At 34.1% G+C, this 15,466-nt stretch overlaps 1 protein-coding gene and 1 pseudogene across 1 annotated transcript; both read right to left on the reverse strand.

Moving 5' to 3' along the window:
- Positions 1 to 4,896: 4,896 nt before the first annotated feature.
- On the reverse strand, positions 4,897 to 9,807 carry LOC110671167 (polyadenylate-binding protein 2-like; annotated as a pseudogene).
- A 1,430-nt stretch (positions 9,808 to 11,237) lies between these two features.
- LOC110671166 (WUSCHEL-related homeobox 4) lies at positions 11,238 to 12,549 on the reverse strand. Its single transcript, XM_021833543.2, has 3 exons — positions 12,220 to 12,549; positions 11,669 to 11,950; positions 11,238 to 11,560 (listed from the first exon to the last, which is right to left on the reverse strand). The coding sequence occupies exons 1-3, from the start codon at positions 12,424 to 12,426 to the stop codon at positions 11,411 to 11,413; spliced, it is 639 nt and encodes a 212-aa protein (XP_021689235.1). The 5' UTR covers positions 12,427 to 12,549; the 3' UTR covers positions 11,238 to 11,410.
- Positions 12,550 to 15,466: the final 2,917 nt, after the last annotated feature.

Raw genomic sequence — 15,466 nt, forward strand, 5'->3', positions numbered from 1 at the left:
AAGGAATTTAGAATAAATCACCTTCAAACTCTATTTTTCCCTAAAAATTGGAATACTCAAGACAAATCCCAATTAATTTATGCATAAACTCCAACTTTGAAATCACTTTAAATATAATTAGACTTTGATTTAAATTACCCGTTATTAATTTAGTTTAATTGCATCTAGATTTAGAATTTATTTGCTTGCTTTTTACCCATTCTAATTAGATTAATCAATTTATTTTGTTCATTTACATTTACCATTTATTCACCAATCATTAGCCCAAATAATCACTTCATTCATAGTTTTGTACTCAAATGGCAAATTCTCATGGGAACGATACTTGACTCATCACTCTATTATTTGAGACTACCCGTATACTTACGGATTCGTACATCATTTGGCCTGGCCTTTCATGGCGCCTTCAAGTCCTAATTTTCATCCACCAAAAGCTCAGTAACTTAATATGCAATATTTAAATACACAATTCACTTCTATGAAAGGAAACTATAGTTTACTTTCTCTGCAAAACTCAAATGAATGTTGCTTGATAGAAGACTTAAAGCTAAGTCACCACCGCAGCGAACATTATCTTTGCTTCATCACAAAAAGTGTAGACTCTTATTTTGTGATTTATTATGAATATATGCATTGAGGCTGTGAGGAACCTGATGATGAAAAATTATATGACTGTAAGATGTAATTGGAGGCATAGAGCTGAATTATTAATTTCGTAACATGATTTAAAAAAGATAATTATTATTTTAGAAAATTAATTTAATTAAATTTAAATAAAATTTTATTTTGTTTAAATTTAATATGGATAGTTCTTAAATAGATCTAATTAAATTTAACTGGGCCCCATGGGTCTAAGAAAGTCTAGTTAGAAATTTTAAATAGAACCTATTTAATTTATTTTTTGAAAATTAAAATAAGAAAATATCTTTTTCTCTCTCCCTCTCTCATACAAACTCTCTCCCTCCTAGCCCCACTCTCTTTCGCACTCCCTATTGGTGTCGTTCCCTTTCTCTCTCTTCCTATTGGTTGAAACATTTCACCCAAATTCTAGTCTCACCCAAATTTCCCAATTTCAGTTGTTTACGTTATCTTAACCTTATCACTCAATGACTCCAAACCCTATCACACCGATCTCCCAAAACCCTCTAAATATCTTACTGTGGTAGAGAGAAATGAGAGGTGGAAAAAAAAAAAGAGGAAGAAGGAAAAAAGAAAAAGAAGAAGAAAAAAAAGGGGAAAAAAAGGGAAAGATTCAGAAATATTCAGGGCTATTTAGAGATATAGAAAATTTAAAGATATTCAAAAACTCTCTTAGTTCTTTCTTACTTATTTTCTTTTCTTCAAGAAAATTTCCTTGCAAGATTTCTCGAAGTTTGGTTTTCATTATTTTCTTTTCAATATCCATGCCACGTAATATTTAATTCTATGTTCTTTGTCTTTTAATTTATTTTGTATGTTCATGCGAATCATGTAATCATGTTTAATTTGAGAGAATATACAACTCTGTACATATTCAGTTTTCTGTCTCCCATGTTCCTATTACTTTCTGTTATCTTATGAATCTGTAAAAATTTTTAAAAAAATTATATTCATATTGTACACGAAATTTTATTAATTTTAGGCTTAAGAACCACTGAAAAAGTTTTTGTTTTTATAAGTTATGACTGTTTGAAATTATGGTTTCTGCAAAACCCAATTTGCAGCATACTCGAATTTTGAAGCCTATATCTCCCTTGTTTATTAATATTTTTGTGCAAATCTGGTGTCCAAAATTAATTTTAGAATCTTATGAATCTTTTCCGATTGGTTTCACATTCATATCTATTGTGGTGTGATGAGTTATGAATTTTACAAAACAGTAGTGTAATTCTGTCATGGGAAAAAGTTATGATTTGTATATACTATTTGACTAGGGTTTTATTTGCTCTATAAATTTCCTGATTTTGTACGATATTTTTGTTGTCTTCTGTAATTTTTTCATGATTTTTAAGCATGTCTAACTATTTTTTAAAAATCGAATTTCTTATTACAGTCAATATGCCAGAATCTGAGTAGGGGTGGCCACGGTTCAGGAACCGCCAGTTACGATTCCTGAACCGCTGGTTCAGGTTCAATGAAATCATGAACCCGAACCAAACCATCATGGGACGGTTTAAAAAACGGTTCTTGAACTGCCGGTTCCGGTTCGAGCCCCTGTTTAAAATGGTTTAGAGGACGGTTCAAAAAATAACAATTCAAGACGGTTTGAAAGCAGTTTAGGAGCGGTTTAAGAGCAATTTAAAGGAAAAAATTAGAGGAAAATTTTATTAATTTAGAATTTAAATTATATTTGTAAAAATATTTTAATTTTTCTTAGAAATCTTTCAATCAAAATAAAATAAGAAAAATAAGAATAAAAATAACTTATTTTTAAGAAAAATTTAATAAGTAAAGACTTGAACTTATTAAAAAACTAGAGATAAAATTAATTTAAAAAAAAAAGGTGCATGAACTTAATTTTGCCTATGTATCCCTTTACGATTTAGAGGAATCAAAATTTTCAGTTATAAGTTGAGAAAATGGAGATTGAGGTGGTTTGGTCATGTGAAGCATAGACATAGGAAAGCTCCAATTAGACAAGTAGAGCATATTGGGTTGAGGATAGAATGAAAATAATAGGTAGACCTAAACTGACTTGGAGGAAAATAGTACAACATGACCTAGAAGCATTACACATTTCCGAGGATTTAACCCAAAATCATTTAGAGTGGAGAAAGAGAATTCATATAGCCGACCCCAATAAATTTTTGGGATAAAAGCTTAATTGAATTGAGTATTATTTGCCCTTTTTTAAAAAATTATATGATAATTGATAATTAAAAAAATAAAAAAGAAAAAAAAATCAAAATAGAGGGTATTAAAAATTTTATTGAAGATATAAAATAATAACAGAAATAGGAATGGAGTGAAGTATTTATTGAATTTTTTTGTATTTAAATAGTCGGTTTGGTCCGGTTCGGAATCGTCGGTTCAATAAGGTTCGGAACTGCCGATTCACGGTTTCTAAAAATTATGAACCTGAACGAAACCGTAGAAGGATGGTTTCGGTCCGGTTTGAAGCCGGTTCCGATTTTGACCGGTTTCGGTCTGATTTTAACCGAACCAGTTTCGATTCGATTCCGATTCGAAACCGAACCGTGGCCACCCCTAAATATGAGAATTGAATGTTTATACATGTTCTTGAATTATAATTGATATTTGATATATTTTTCTATTTTTTTTTAATTCAATAAGTGTTATAAAGTTTTTGGAATATGTTAGAAAACCTGGACCTTTAGATAATTGTACCTAATTAGGAATTTTAACCCTTTAGGAGACAAGAGTTAGAATCCAATGTGAGTTGTTATTAGTATTTTATTATTTTATTTACTTTCTTTATTTTTTTAAGTTTTTTTTATTTTTTTTATTACAAATAAAATTAATAAGTAGCACTAAGATAAATATCAAAGAGGGCATTTACGTAGAACTAAACAGAAGTAAGCTAAGGATATAATTTTCATACTAGAAAAGAAAACTCTTTTTTGAGGGTAACTTGCCCTAATGGCACTGCAATCATCAACGAGTAGCCTTAAATTCTTAAAATAATTGTTGGCATGAAAATGTAGTAATAATAGAATTTTTATTTAATAAATTAAAATTAACTTTATTTTAAATTTAACCGACTTTTACATGTAATTAATTTAAATAAATATTTAATAAATTAAAATTAATTTTATTTATAAATTAAACTAACTTTGACATATAAAATAAATAAATTTAATACTTGATAATTGTAAAATAAATTTGTATATTAGAAATCTTTATTAGGTTGTGATTATTTGATACTCATGTGATATTAGAATAAATTACACATATACATAACTAATTTAGTTTAATTATCCTTAGAGTAACTTTGTAAAAAATATATTAATTACGTTAAATAGAAACTTAGGGTTATTTGAAATTGAATTTGTTTATAAATTAAATTCTCAATAATAAATTAATTTTGTCATTCAGTAAATATCATTTAAATAATTAACTTCACATATATGAATTTCTTGTGCATTAAAACTGTTTATAAATAACAACCCTTTTATGAATTACTTGCATGTGTAGGATTAGAATTACATTTTTAGGATAAAGTTTAATTGATAAATAATAAACAAGACTTATAGAAACATTAATAGAGCATTGACACTCGAATTAACGAGATTAAACAAGGCGCAGGGGTGCTTAACACCTTCCACTTACGTACCACTATTCAGAACTTAGACATTGGGTCATGATAACGACGGTTGTGAAAACTCTGCAGGAGTAAATTACCATTCATGACCCTCGAAAAAAACACTGAATATGTCATAGTTATTATCCGAGTGGCACCTCCTGTCTATCTATACTTTTGTGACATAAATCCTTAATACCGTAATAGTGTTATGGAAAAACGATACTTATCAATAGTTTAATTATATTAGGATTATATAAAGTGCATGACTAGAAAATGCTGTCTAATGAGGTGATACTTAAATGAGACCATTATGATTCCACCATATTTTCTGAATATTACTTTATGCATTTTATATAATTCTAGTGGATAACATTTCGCCTGAAGTCCCACCCTAATAAAGCAGTCCTACTCTCCTCACAATAAACCTTGATCCCAAAACAAGTTATTCTTTGAATAAATGATTTTGGAAGGTTTTGACAGTGCTGAAGATGGGAAATAGCCTAAAAATTGTCAACTTTATGCGGGAATTCCAAATACGCAAAATAGATAATACCATGCAAGACAGACAACGAAAAAAAAGCTGGAAAAATCAGCCAAGATTGCCATTATAAATTGAGCTAAACAACAATCACAAACATCGCTGCAACAAAATATGAGGTAATCTCGGACAAACCAAATGTTTCATTATTATAACATCTGTGCAAACCAGTCAACATGGCAATTCAAATCATCTGAATGAAAAATGTATCTCATTCTACCAAATATTAAGAATCCTACCAAATACCAATAATGAAGCAAATATAAGTTCAGATTCCCAACAACCTATGTACGCCTACGTAACCCAATATAGAATTGAATTTAGATCTGCTTTGCCAATAAAACTAGCTCTAAAAATTGCATAAACCCACTTTATGCACCTGTTTAATTCACCCAAAACATACTTCACGAGACAAGGCCATCATTTAGGGATAGTGAGGCAAGCTGATCATCAGGGTTGTTTGCCTGCTGCTGTCCAGCAACGCTACTTAGAACCTCCATGGCCTCTGCTACTTTTGCCTTTAACTCCTCTGGTGATTCAAGCAGGTGTAAAACCTCAGTCTGATCCATTTCCAGAAGCATGCCTGTAACCTTTGCTGCTGAATCATGCTCCATCAGATCCACTAAAGGGTAGAGACTTTCACCCAGCAGCTATACGTCCACAAAACCAAGGAACAAAATCAGAAACCTTTTCAAGTCCCAATGAACCAGCAGGAATATGCAAGCCACATAAAGGGGAAAAAGAGGAAAAGAAATGGAAGAAGATGAAGAAGAAGAAAGAAGAAAAGGCCTACAGTTCTTTGCTGTTCAGGGGTAGCATTCGCAAGGGCTGTAGCCAAAGCATTAATGGGCATAGGTGGCCCAGTAGCAGCATCTCTTATTGGCATGCCACCCATGTCATAGGGAACAGAAAGCATAGTTCCAGCAACACCTGGCATGTTGCGGCCAGGTGGATATCCATAGACACATCCCCTAGGAAGCATCTAGTACAAGCCAATTTTTCTTATAACTAAGCTGTGAGCAATAAATAAGCACAACAATGAAAAGGCCTAATTTCTAACAACCTGCTGGTGCATCAGAGGGACTGGCTGCTTGGTCTGTTGAATAGGACCTGCTCTGCTCCATAACGCCCTCCAGGGCGCTGGCGCTGCTGAAATAGTGGGACAAAGAAATTTGGCACCCAGGCCTCATTCCAGGAACAAGTTGCTGCTGGTATCCAACTAGCCTAAGGAAATTGAAAGATTCAATATCAATAACAACAATGATGAGATTATTGTACATCTAGAGAATCACGTTCACTTCATTATTTGCACCTAAACTCGTAAATGCAATCAAATTCACCACAAACACCAAGAGACTAGACTAATCATACTTCATTATCATATCCAATTCAGACTACAAAAATGATGAATATAAAATGAAGATTTTTAGAAATACAAGGCACTGAGTGCCACAATGTTCAAGAAAATCCATCTCAGATAGCTTTTACTCTTTTTCTACTCTTATTGGACCATCACAGACAAGAACATTTCTTCCAACTACAAGTAGCAGACATATACAAATTATTTTAAAAAAAATGAAAATAGTAGAGCCATTACAAATACAGCTGGACAATTTTAGAACAATCATAAAACTTTTACCTTCTTTAGATCAGCATACGATGTAAATGCAGATTACAAAAATAGTCATCCAAACCAAGATCAAAGAGGATGAAACTAGAAGCCAAGCACACAATTTCAATAAAGCAAAAAAATTCAAACATAAAAATGAACAATCATGTTTGCAACAACTGATTATTAAGTAGAACCATTTTCTTTTTCTCACTGGATCAAGTAGTATGAATGTAGCAAAGAAAAAGAAATTAAAGACAGGTTACCTGGGAGGAATTATGGCTGAAGGTGCCTGACTATATAAAAATTGCTGACCTAGGCCAGTACCTGGAGAATGTATTGGCATTCGAGGAGCAACTGAAGATGCCATGGTAACTGGCCTCATCTGTGAAAACTGTGCCTGCAGGGAACACACCTCCCGTGTGAAAAAAAGGAGTTCATAGATATACGGATAATGTGTCATCTTAACAAATTCAGTGAAAATTAACACCTAAAAAGGGGGAATCAAGATAACTAATAAACATTCATCCTGCACCAGATAAAGAAAGGGACATTTAATTCATGCCAACATAACAAATATCCATTGATAAATCAATTACTAAATGAAATCCAATCGCACTCTAATGATATGCAATATTTAAAAAAAAAATTGTTCAAAAGATCCTCTCTTTATAAATAGGGGAAAAAAATCAATTGGAGAAATCTGTAGGTCAATCAAAATGGTCTTATGAGTGTCAGTGTCAAAGCACGACAAATAACAGCTGAATCAAATAATATGTTAACCACAAAGGCAATGCATGTGCCCACATAAATCCAGCTTATCTGAATGCAACATGACATAGACGAAATCCAATCCTCGGGAAATTCATAAATCATCATAGAAAATATTAGAATATTAGTCCAGTAGCTCCTCAACCATAATACCTGAAGTCTTGCCCTTCGCTCTTCCTTCCGTTGAGCAAGAGCGACATAGAGGGGTTTGCCAACCACCATTTTACCATTCATCTCTGAAAGCTCTATAGAAACAAATAAGCACACATTAATTTCTGATCACATACTATAACAACCATAAAGATTAGAACTTACAGCACAAGACGCTTCCTCAAGAGTTGAAAAGGCGACAAAACCAGAACCTCTGCTAATTTCACTTGGGTCACACATAACCTGCAAATTAAAGACTTAAAATTGATGAATTATAGAAGAGATGAGATCATTAAAAATGTTTACCACATAAGGAAACATAATTACATGCCTTGCATGAAGTAATTGTACCAAAGTCGGCAAACAGTTCCTTTAGCTTCTCATCATTGATGCTATCATCCAAATTCACGATATACAAATTCACCCCTTGGAATTTGTCTACAGCTTCCTTCATTCTTTGCTCAAACTGAATTTTCAGTTCAAGCTATTTTTCAGATTTTTTCTGTGCTTTTCCAACATACCATTCCTTGTCATCAAACTTCTTCCCATTAAGAGACTCAACAGTTTTCGCAGCATCATCAGCATTTTCCAAATTGACAAATACAAAACCATTTGATTTTCCATCTGCATCTCTCATAACTACAAAACTAGTAATTACTCCATACTCACCAAAAATATTCATCAAATCCTCATCTTCTGTTGATTCAGATAAATTTTTCAGAGACATTATTGAATTTCGTCTTATTCAATGTACTATCTCTTTCCTGCTAACGAAGGAAGTGTCCAACATAAACTTCTTTATCATAATCAGCATGCCAATCAATTTATCTATAGCATTTTGAGCACATTCTTCATTGTCAAATTGTACAAAACCATAGCCTCTGGACTAGCCAGAAGCATCAGTAGCCACCTTGCAAGAAAGAATGTTGCCAAATGATGAAAATGTATCATGTAAAGCTTTGTGATCAATAGCCTTATCCAGGTTCTGCCAATCACTAAAACAGAATGGAAGAATGAAATGTAAGTGTTAAGTCAAGAATGTAATAATAAATAAATAAATAAAAACAAAGAAAAGGCACCCCGAGGCCAATTTTGCTTGAAGAACTGCAGAAGGGCATGAAACAGAAAGCTTTTCCAAGCAGGAAGGGAAAAGTAATTCTAGCATGCTCAAAGATACTTCCTTAATAACAGAGAGAGAAATAGAAGAGAGAACATATGAAAAATTGCGAATACCTTGATAAAAATATTTCCTGTCCCACTTTTACGAACACTAGGGTCTCGATGAGAGCACATGATCCTAATGGGCTTGTTATTAAGAGGAGTGAAGTTTAGAACATCCAATGCTCTTGCAGCTGTAAATGAGGAAAGCATAAGCTCAGCAGGGTAGCCAGAAACTTTAATTAGCGGGAGAAATTTGCTAAATATAACACAGAAATATACAGTATATCAATCTAATATATATCTAATATAAATAAGTACCCTGCTTTTAAGTGCTAAATTCTCTCTCTCTCTCTCTTTTTTTTTTCCCTTACCCCACCTAATTGCACGTATCATGAACTCGGGTCCAGAATGTGGGATGTAAGTTCAGACTAGCCCTCATAATTTGTCAAACAAAATCCTAAATAACGCTCAATATGTTAATTAGGGAAATGCACCAATCAGAGGTTGCAAAACTGCAGTCTTTCAATAGGGTAGTGCAAATTCCTAGTATACTGTTCCTTGTTAGCCAGTAAGCCAATGCATATTCAAATTTTTCACTTTTCACTATTGTTTATTTGAAATTTTCATAAATTAGTACATAAAATAACAGTTTTAGAATAAATCATTACAGTAAATTGAAAATCAGGGAAAATAAATACTAACCATCCTGAGGGTTGTTATAGTTAACATAACCATATCCCAGTGATCGAAGGGTGGTCAAGTCCGTACAGACCCGAACTGAAACAATTGGACCGACCTGACTAAACAGATCGAAGAGCTGCGAGTCGGTCACGTTCAGGTCAAGATCTCCAACACAGAGCCAAGTCGGCATGAACGGAATCCCGCCTGAGGTCTCCGCCACTCCGTTAGGTCCCGGTTGATGCTGCACCTGAATCTGCGCCATCTCGAAAACACAAACCTTCTAGATCCTTCTCTCTCTCTCTCTCTCTCTCTTCCAAAAAAATGTGTTTTTTCTGCTCTCCTCTTGTTATGTGAAAATAAACCCTGAGAGAACAAGAAAACACACACAGAGACGGCAGTGGCTAACAGTCCCTGATCCTAAACTGAAATCTGAAATTACAATCTAAGACCTCAAAGGTGTAAAATTTGTGAATTTTTTTTGGGTAATATGGGGATAGGAAGAGGAGAGGGAGGGGTAAAATAGGGTAAAATCGTCGGAGAGCCGGACGGAAAACGACGGAGGAAGGTTAAGAGGAGAAAATATTTTTGGCTTTTTGGGTGGGAGGGCAGAACGAGTTGCACCGCACTGGTACACTGGTAGTGGTAACTGTGTCGTTTATATAGTAAGGTTATTTGGAAACAATAACATCCTATCTTGGTCTTTAAGGACTTCACTTCTGGACCGTCCGATCTTTTCATGGTCCCACACCTGGCGGTTTTTTTGTTGACGGCTCTAATTAAAACGCGTATGATGCTGAGCAAGAGAAATCAGGCGTTACGTAATATTGTTGGGCACGGGATTACACGTGGTACCATCAGCAGTGGCCACGACCTCTATTTCTTTTTTATTTTTTATTTTCTTAATTGATTATGTTGATTTCAATAAACTAATACATCTTTATTTTTTTTGTTAATTTAAAACATAATATATTCATATAAATAAATATGAATTGTTATTTACTATTGTCATTTAGATAATAACGAACTATGTTTAGATAAAAAAATTTTATTATTATTATTTTAAAGATTAAGGAAATTGAAATACACTACCAAGAAATAAATTTAGGGAGACCTACACCAGCCAATTCCTTGGGCAATAAAGGAAGGAGGGAGTCTGGTAAAACCCAAGGGGAAGTGAGAAATGACAGTGCCTTGCTCTAACCATTCACCATATATGAATGAGTAGCAGTGGCAAATTAAATTAGACAAAATTACTAATCAATAACAAAATTCAGATACGTTTGACTGAATTGAAAGGCAGCATATGATATGAGTTTAAGGGCCAATACATCAGAATTTCAGATCAAGCTTAGCAGATTTGGCAATTAAGGCTTGAATTTTGAACCTTTTTCGTTTGACAAAAAAAAAATCTCAGCAATACAATTTCTTACGAAAATATATTAATCGAATGACTATTAATTTATTTTATATGAGGTTAGAAGCTCAAATCTTATTCCAAATAATTATGCATGAATTTATTTTATTTATTTAGTTACTCTAATTAATCTCATGATTATAATCCAACTTGAACAAAATTATCAATAATATATGTAGCTTTGTTTCATTCCAAAAGAAAGAAATGATAATAATAGTAGTAGTAGTTGGAGTTTTGGGTTCACGAAACCCTCCCTTTTGGTTTCAAATTTGGGGGGTCCATCTTTCCCTCCAAACCGCAGCGGCAAGGCTGATGGCGATGTGAAGTCATGCCCCACCACAACACTAGCAGTATTCTTTCATTGGAAATGCATGTCAATCACTCTCAGAAAAAAAAATTATGTCTGCTGATACGTTGCTTTATAAAAAGTCTTCCAAGTAGTGCAATTTTTGTCATATTTTTCTTGGTATAGGTGGAAGAAGACGCGACCCCTTTCCCATTTGAAACTTAAAATATGTATATATCAAGGAGTAGCTAGGCTTAACATTACCATTGTAGGTGCGTGGACTTCAGTGTCCATAGCCTACTTCTTTTTAACCTAAAAAAGCTTTGCCTCAACAAATTTCTTTGTTAGTCAAACCCCAAAGGGATCGCACAACCAGAGATCGAGTAAAGAGTGACAAAGAGCTTTGGTTCCAAGTCAGAAATAGAGTACACAGAGACATCTTGTCTTTCTTTTTTCTCGAAACAACGGTAGAAATAAAGAAAGAAAAGCACATCAAGCAGTAGTTCATGATCACAAATGAAACAGAGTTGATGAATTAGAAATTTTTTCAAACCCCATCATCTGCCTTCCGGGTGCAATGGGAAAAGCTCCAGAGTTCTATCTCCTTCCTCTCTACATGACCTTATTTCTTCTAATTCTAGGCACTCAAATGCCCAGCTCCTGCACTTTCTCTTGTATGGACTGTCTTCGTCTCTCTCAACTTCTCCCTGTGTAAATTTATACACTCCTCAATCAAAACCAGCTTCTGCTTTCAAAGAAATCTAGTAGAATTTATTTAAAAAGAAAAGAACCTTGATTACCTACTGAATACATACCCTCGAATCCAAAGATATAGAGGTGATGGTGCCTGGGGTTCTCGGACTATGGCTTAGACCAAGGCTGTTGCGCTTCTGCTTTTGCCTTTCGCGGGCTTTGTGGTTTTGGAACCAGTAAAACACGTTCTTTCCTTCGATCTTGCCATATCTGCCTAGCTGTGCCGTGATTTGTTCTATTTGTTGGGCATTGGGAGTTCTCATTCCTCCTCTATACAGCATCTCCAGTATACCTATCTGTTCTTGTGTCGGGTTCCACCGGGTCCCTCCTGGGTGTGTCTCCACCTACATCAATATAATTATGGTTCATCATCAGTAATATGCAGGCCATAAGTAATATCTAGCCCTAGTTCTCCTTGAACAAGCTAGTAATACTAATATTCTGTCCTATTTCTCTAGTATAAGCTTGCTAGAAGCTCTCTCTTTCTTAACTATAGTGTTATAACTTGCACATCCATATGTTATAGTGAAGTGGTTAGCAGCTGTTTGGATCGTAAAGGACACATGAAACTAATAATATATATATATATATATTAGTTAAGAATGATCATCACCTGATGTGAATCTTTCTTCTCGTCAGAGGATCCAAGTTTTCTAGGGCCACTTTCGGGTCTAATGAAGCTCTTGAGATCGAAAGAGGCAACACTATCTGTGTTGGCCAGCTTGGGAGCAAGAGGGCGAAGACGCTTGCAACCAAGAGAGAGAGAGGGTTCGTGCTCCCAGAATCCACGTGCCAACTGATGCACCTTCATGCTTCCCATGGTGGAGAACTGAAAGAAGTAGAGCGGTAAATATATAGAGGAAGCTAAAGAAAGTGGGAAATGAGGTGGTGCTTAGAACAACCCAAGACCAAATCATGAGGCGAGGTTGACTTGGGATTTCCATTATTAAAAAAGAAAAGAGAAGAAAAAAGACACAGTATATACAGTGGGAGTTAAAGGAAGATAATTGTGCGAGCGTGTGGGTATGTGAGTGTGTGTATATGCGTGTGGGTTGGCCCGTCTAGTCTGGTTGTTTTTTTTTCTTGCTTTCATGATAAGGAGTGTATGCTTTTCGGTGGCCTCTCTCAAGCTTTTTCTCCCAAAAAGTAGAGCTAGATGGAGAGGAAGAGTGAGGAATGAAAAAAATTCCTCCAATCCCAATACTTGAAAATGGAACTTGTTTTGCTTTCCAGATGCGGATATTGGTAGTGAGCGAGTGAGACCTGAGCAAGAGAACAAGTGATGAATGCCGTCGTCTTTTCCCTGTGGTAGAGAGAATGTTGAAAAAACATAGCAAGAAAAACCAAATCTTTTGTTAGTGCTTGCCATATCCAATCCCTTATCTTTGGGATCCGTAGCTCCAATTTCCCAAATAGTATAAACTAATAAAAGCCCACCAAACCCAAAACCCACCTTATGTTTTTTTCAATGCCCGCTTGGTCTCTTGGGTCTGGCAGCGCCATATTTGGGTATCCTATAGCCACTGATTAGCTGGTAATAAGTACGTATTAAAACAGAGGGGTAAATAATAATTCTGCCTCCTTGTAAATATGATGAGTGATTGAGTGAAACCAGCATCGCAGAAGCATCTGGTTCTTGATGACTTCAATCATGGACAATTTCTGGTGAGTACTGTCAAGTAATTCTTCTCATGCACGTGTGATTGGGTATGAATAATCAAGTGACAAGTGAAACATGAACAGAACTCGTGTTCGATTCAAAATCATTGCCACGAATTGTTTATCATCAATTACCTTGCTGAGGCTAAATTCTTCGTCATGATTTTGCTCTAAATCAGACTATTTCGCTTCTGAAACTAAACAACAGACACAGTGTCTTCTCTTTTTCCAGTAATGAAGAATGTCCGTTTTTTCATAGGTTAATTAGCAGTCCGTGAAAAACCAGTTTGGTTTGGCTCGCTATGATTCGAGAAATTATTGTGTACTCTCACTATCGTGTGCAATTTTATCAAAAAACTATGCATGAAACCAGTCTAATTTGGAAGGGGAAAAAAACAATTTATTTGATGAGCTAAGTCCAACATGATTAAGATGCCAATTGGGATTGTTTCAAATTCAATTAAGTAGAGATTATAGTCATTGAAACTCGGGGCATTTTCCTCACGTGTCTTAAATTATGGATAGATTTTTTTTTAAGAGAGTTTTGTCTACCCTCAATTCATGTTAATTCTTATGATTGGACTGAACTTTTTCCAAGATACCATATGTTTGGAAATATTTTGATAAATAGAAAGAAAATAAGGATAAATATAATATATATATATATATATATATTTTGGATGAAAGAAAAATAAAAAAGAAAAGAAATGGAAATAATTTTGTTTTCTCTTACTTGGAAAGCTTAAACCATGAAGGGAGGGAAAATATTTGTATCAGATTATTATCTTACCTTTTCACTTTTGTAACATCGATGTAAATTTAAATTATATGAGAACCTATTTACAATTTCATCTAACTAATACTATTTTCTCTCAACTTTCATTATTTCTTTCTAAATTAAAGAGATTGTACCAAAGAAAATTATGATTATTCTCTCCCTTTATTTTCCAACCTGTTTCTAAACAAGGAAAAATCATTAATTTTTCATACTTATTTTCCATCTTCATCTTTTTTTTTTTTCTACCCAAACAAAGAATTGAAGTAAACATTATTACTAGCTTTTTTAAAATTTTCTTTTGATATGCAAAATTGTAAGCGAAAATGACATTATTATTTTACTACAGTTACAACATATGCCATCCATTTCTAAATTAGATTCCATTAAAGTTTCAAATAATTATTCATTTTAAATTCAACAATTAGATTCATATATTATGCATGTAATTTAACTTGCATGATCTCTCATGGGAGGGCAATGTGGACATACAAAATTTTTGTGACTATTCATATAAGAAAAATTCGAGTTGCATTTTTATTTTCCTGGAAATGGATAATGTTGGAATTCTTGTCTAGAAGCAGGTGCAAGGATCTTGACCTCAATTATGTCTTATGCTACGTATATTCTTGATTTCTTGCATTAAATTTTGACAGTAATAGGCGATTATTTTAATATATATATTACTTGGTTTTACGTTGGGTTCATCATCCATCTCTGTCTGCACTGATTTTGTAGGGGTTGAATGTGGAATTCGGCCCAAAGGGTTGTGTTTTTTCTTCACAAAAACACCTGTTTTCAAGAAGTAGTTGGAGCCTATATAGATACCCCATCTTCTTCCAAATTAAAATACTAATGATAATAGTCATTTTTTTCCTCTTAGGGCACAGCAGGTATGCAAAACATTCTGACACCATGCCATCTTACTCACCAATTATCTTATACATCTCTTTCCTTCACCCACATGGTAAAAGAAAAGTATGCCTTGATAGTTTCCTGCAAAACAAACAAGGAGTTTCAAATATGAAGATTTGGTTGCCGGCTTGATGTGACCCTTTCTTCTTGTCTCCCCCGACCTTTGATTTGCGAATGCATGCAGTACAAGAGAATCCTTATATATTTGACAAATTAAATTGGCGTGATATTTGAATTTTGAGATATGCTTTGCTTAACAGCTCATTCTAAACCCTTTATGGGTTTACCCAGACAAGATACAAACCTCTTGGATCCAGTTGGAGCCAAGCCATATATGAATTTTTACCTTCAATTATTTCTTCTTACTTTCCTTGAATATTGCTGCTACCAGAGTTGATTAATTTTCTTGTTATGATCCAATAGATTTTCTTTTTTAAAACAATGGGCAGGTCCTTTAAGGAATCGCTCCAAGAGAAAAGTAGTTATATGAGACTGAAACCCTTAATCGTGG

Source organism: Hevea brasiliensis, chromosome 12 (genome assembly GCF_030052815.1).
Source record: "Hevea brasiliensis isolate MT/VB/25A 57/8 chromosome 12, ASM3005281v1, whole genome shotgun sequence".
In the NCBI taxonomy this organism is placed as follows: domain Eukaryota; kingdom Viridiplantae; phylum Streptophyta; class Magnoliopsida; order Malpighiales; family Euphorbiaceae; genus Hevea; species Hevea brasiliensis.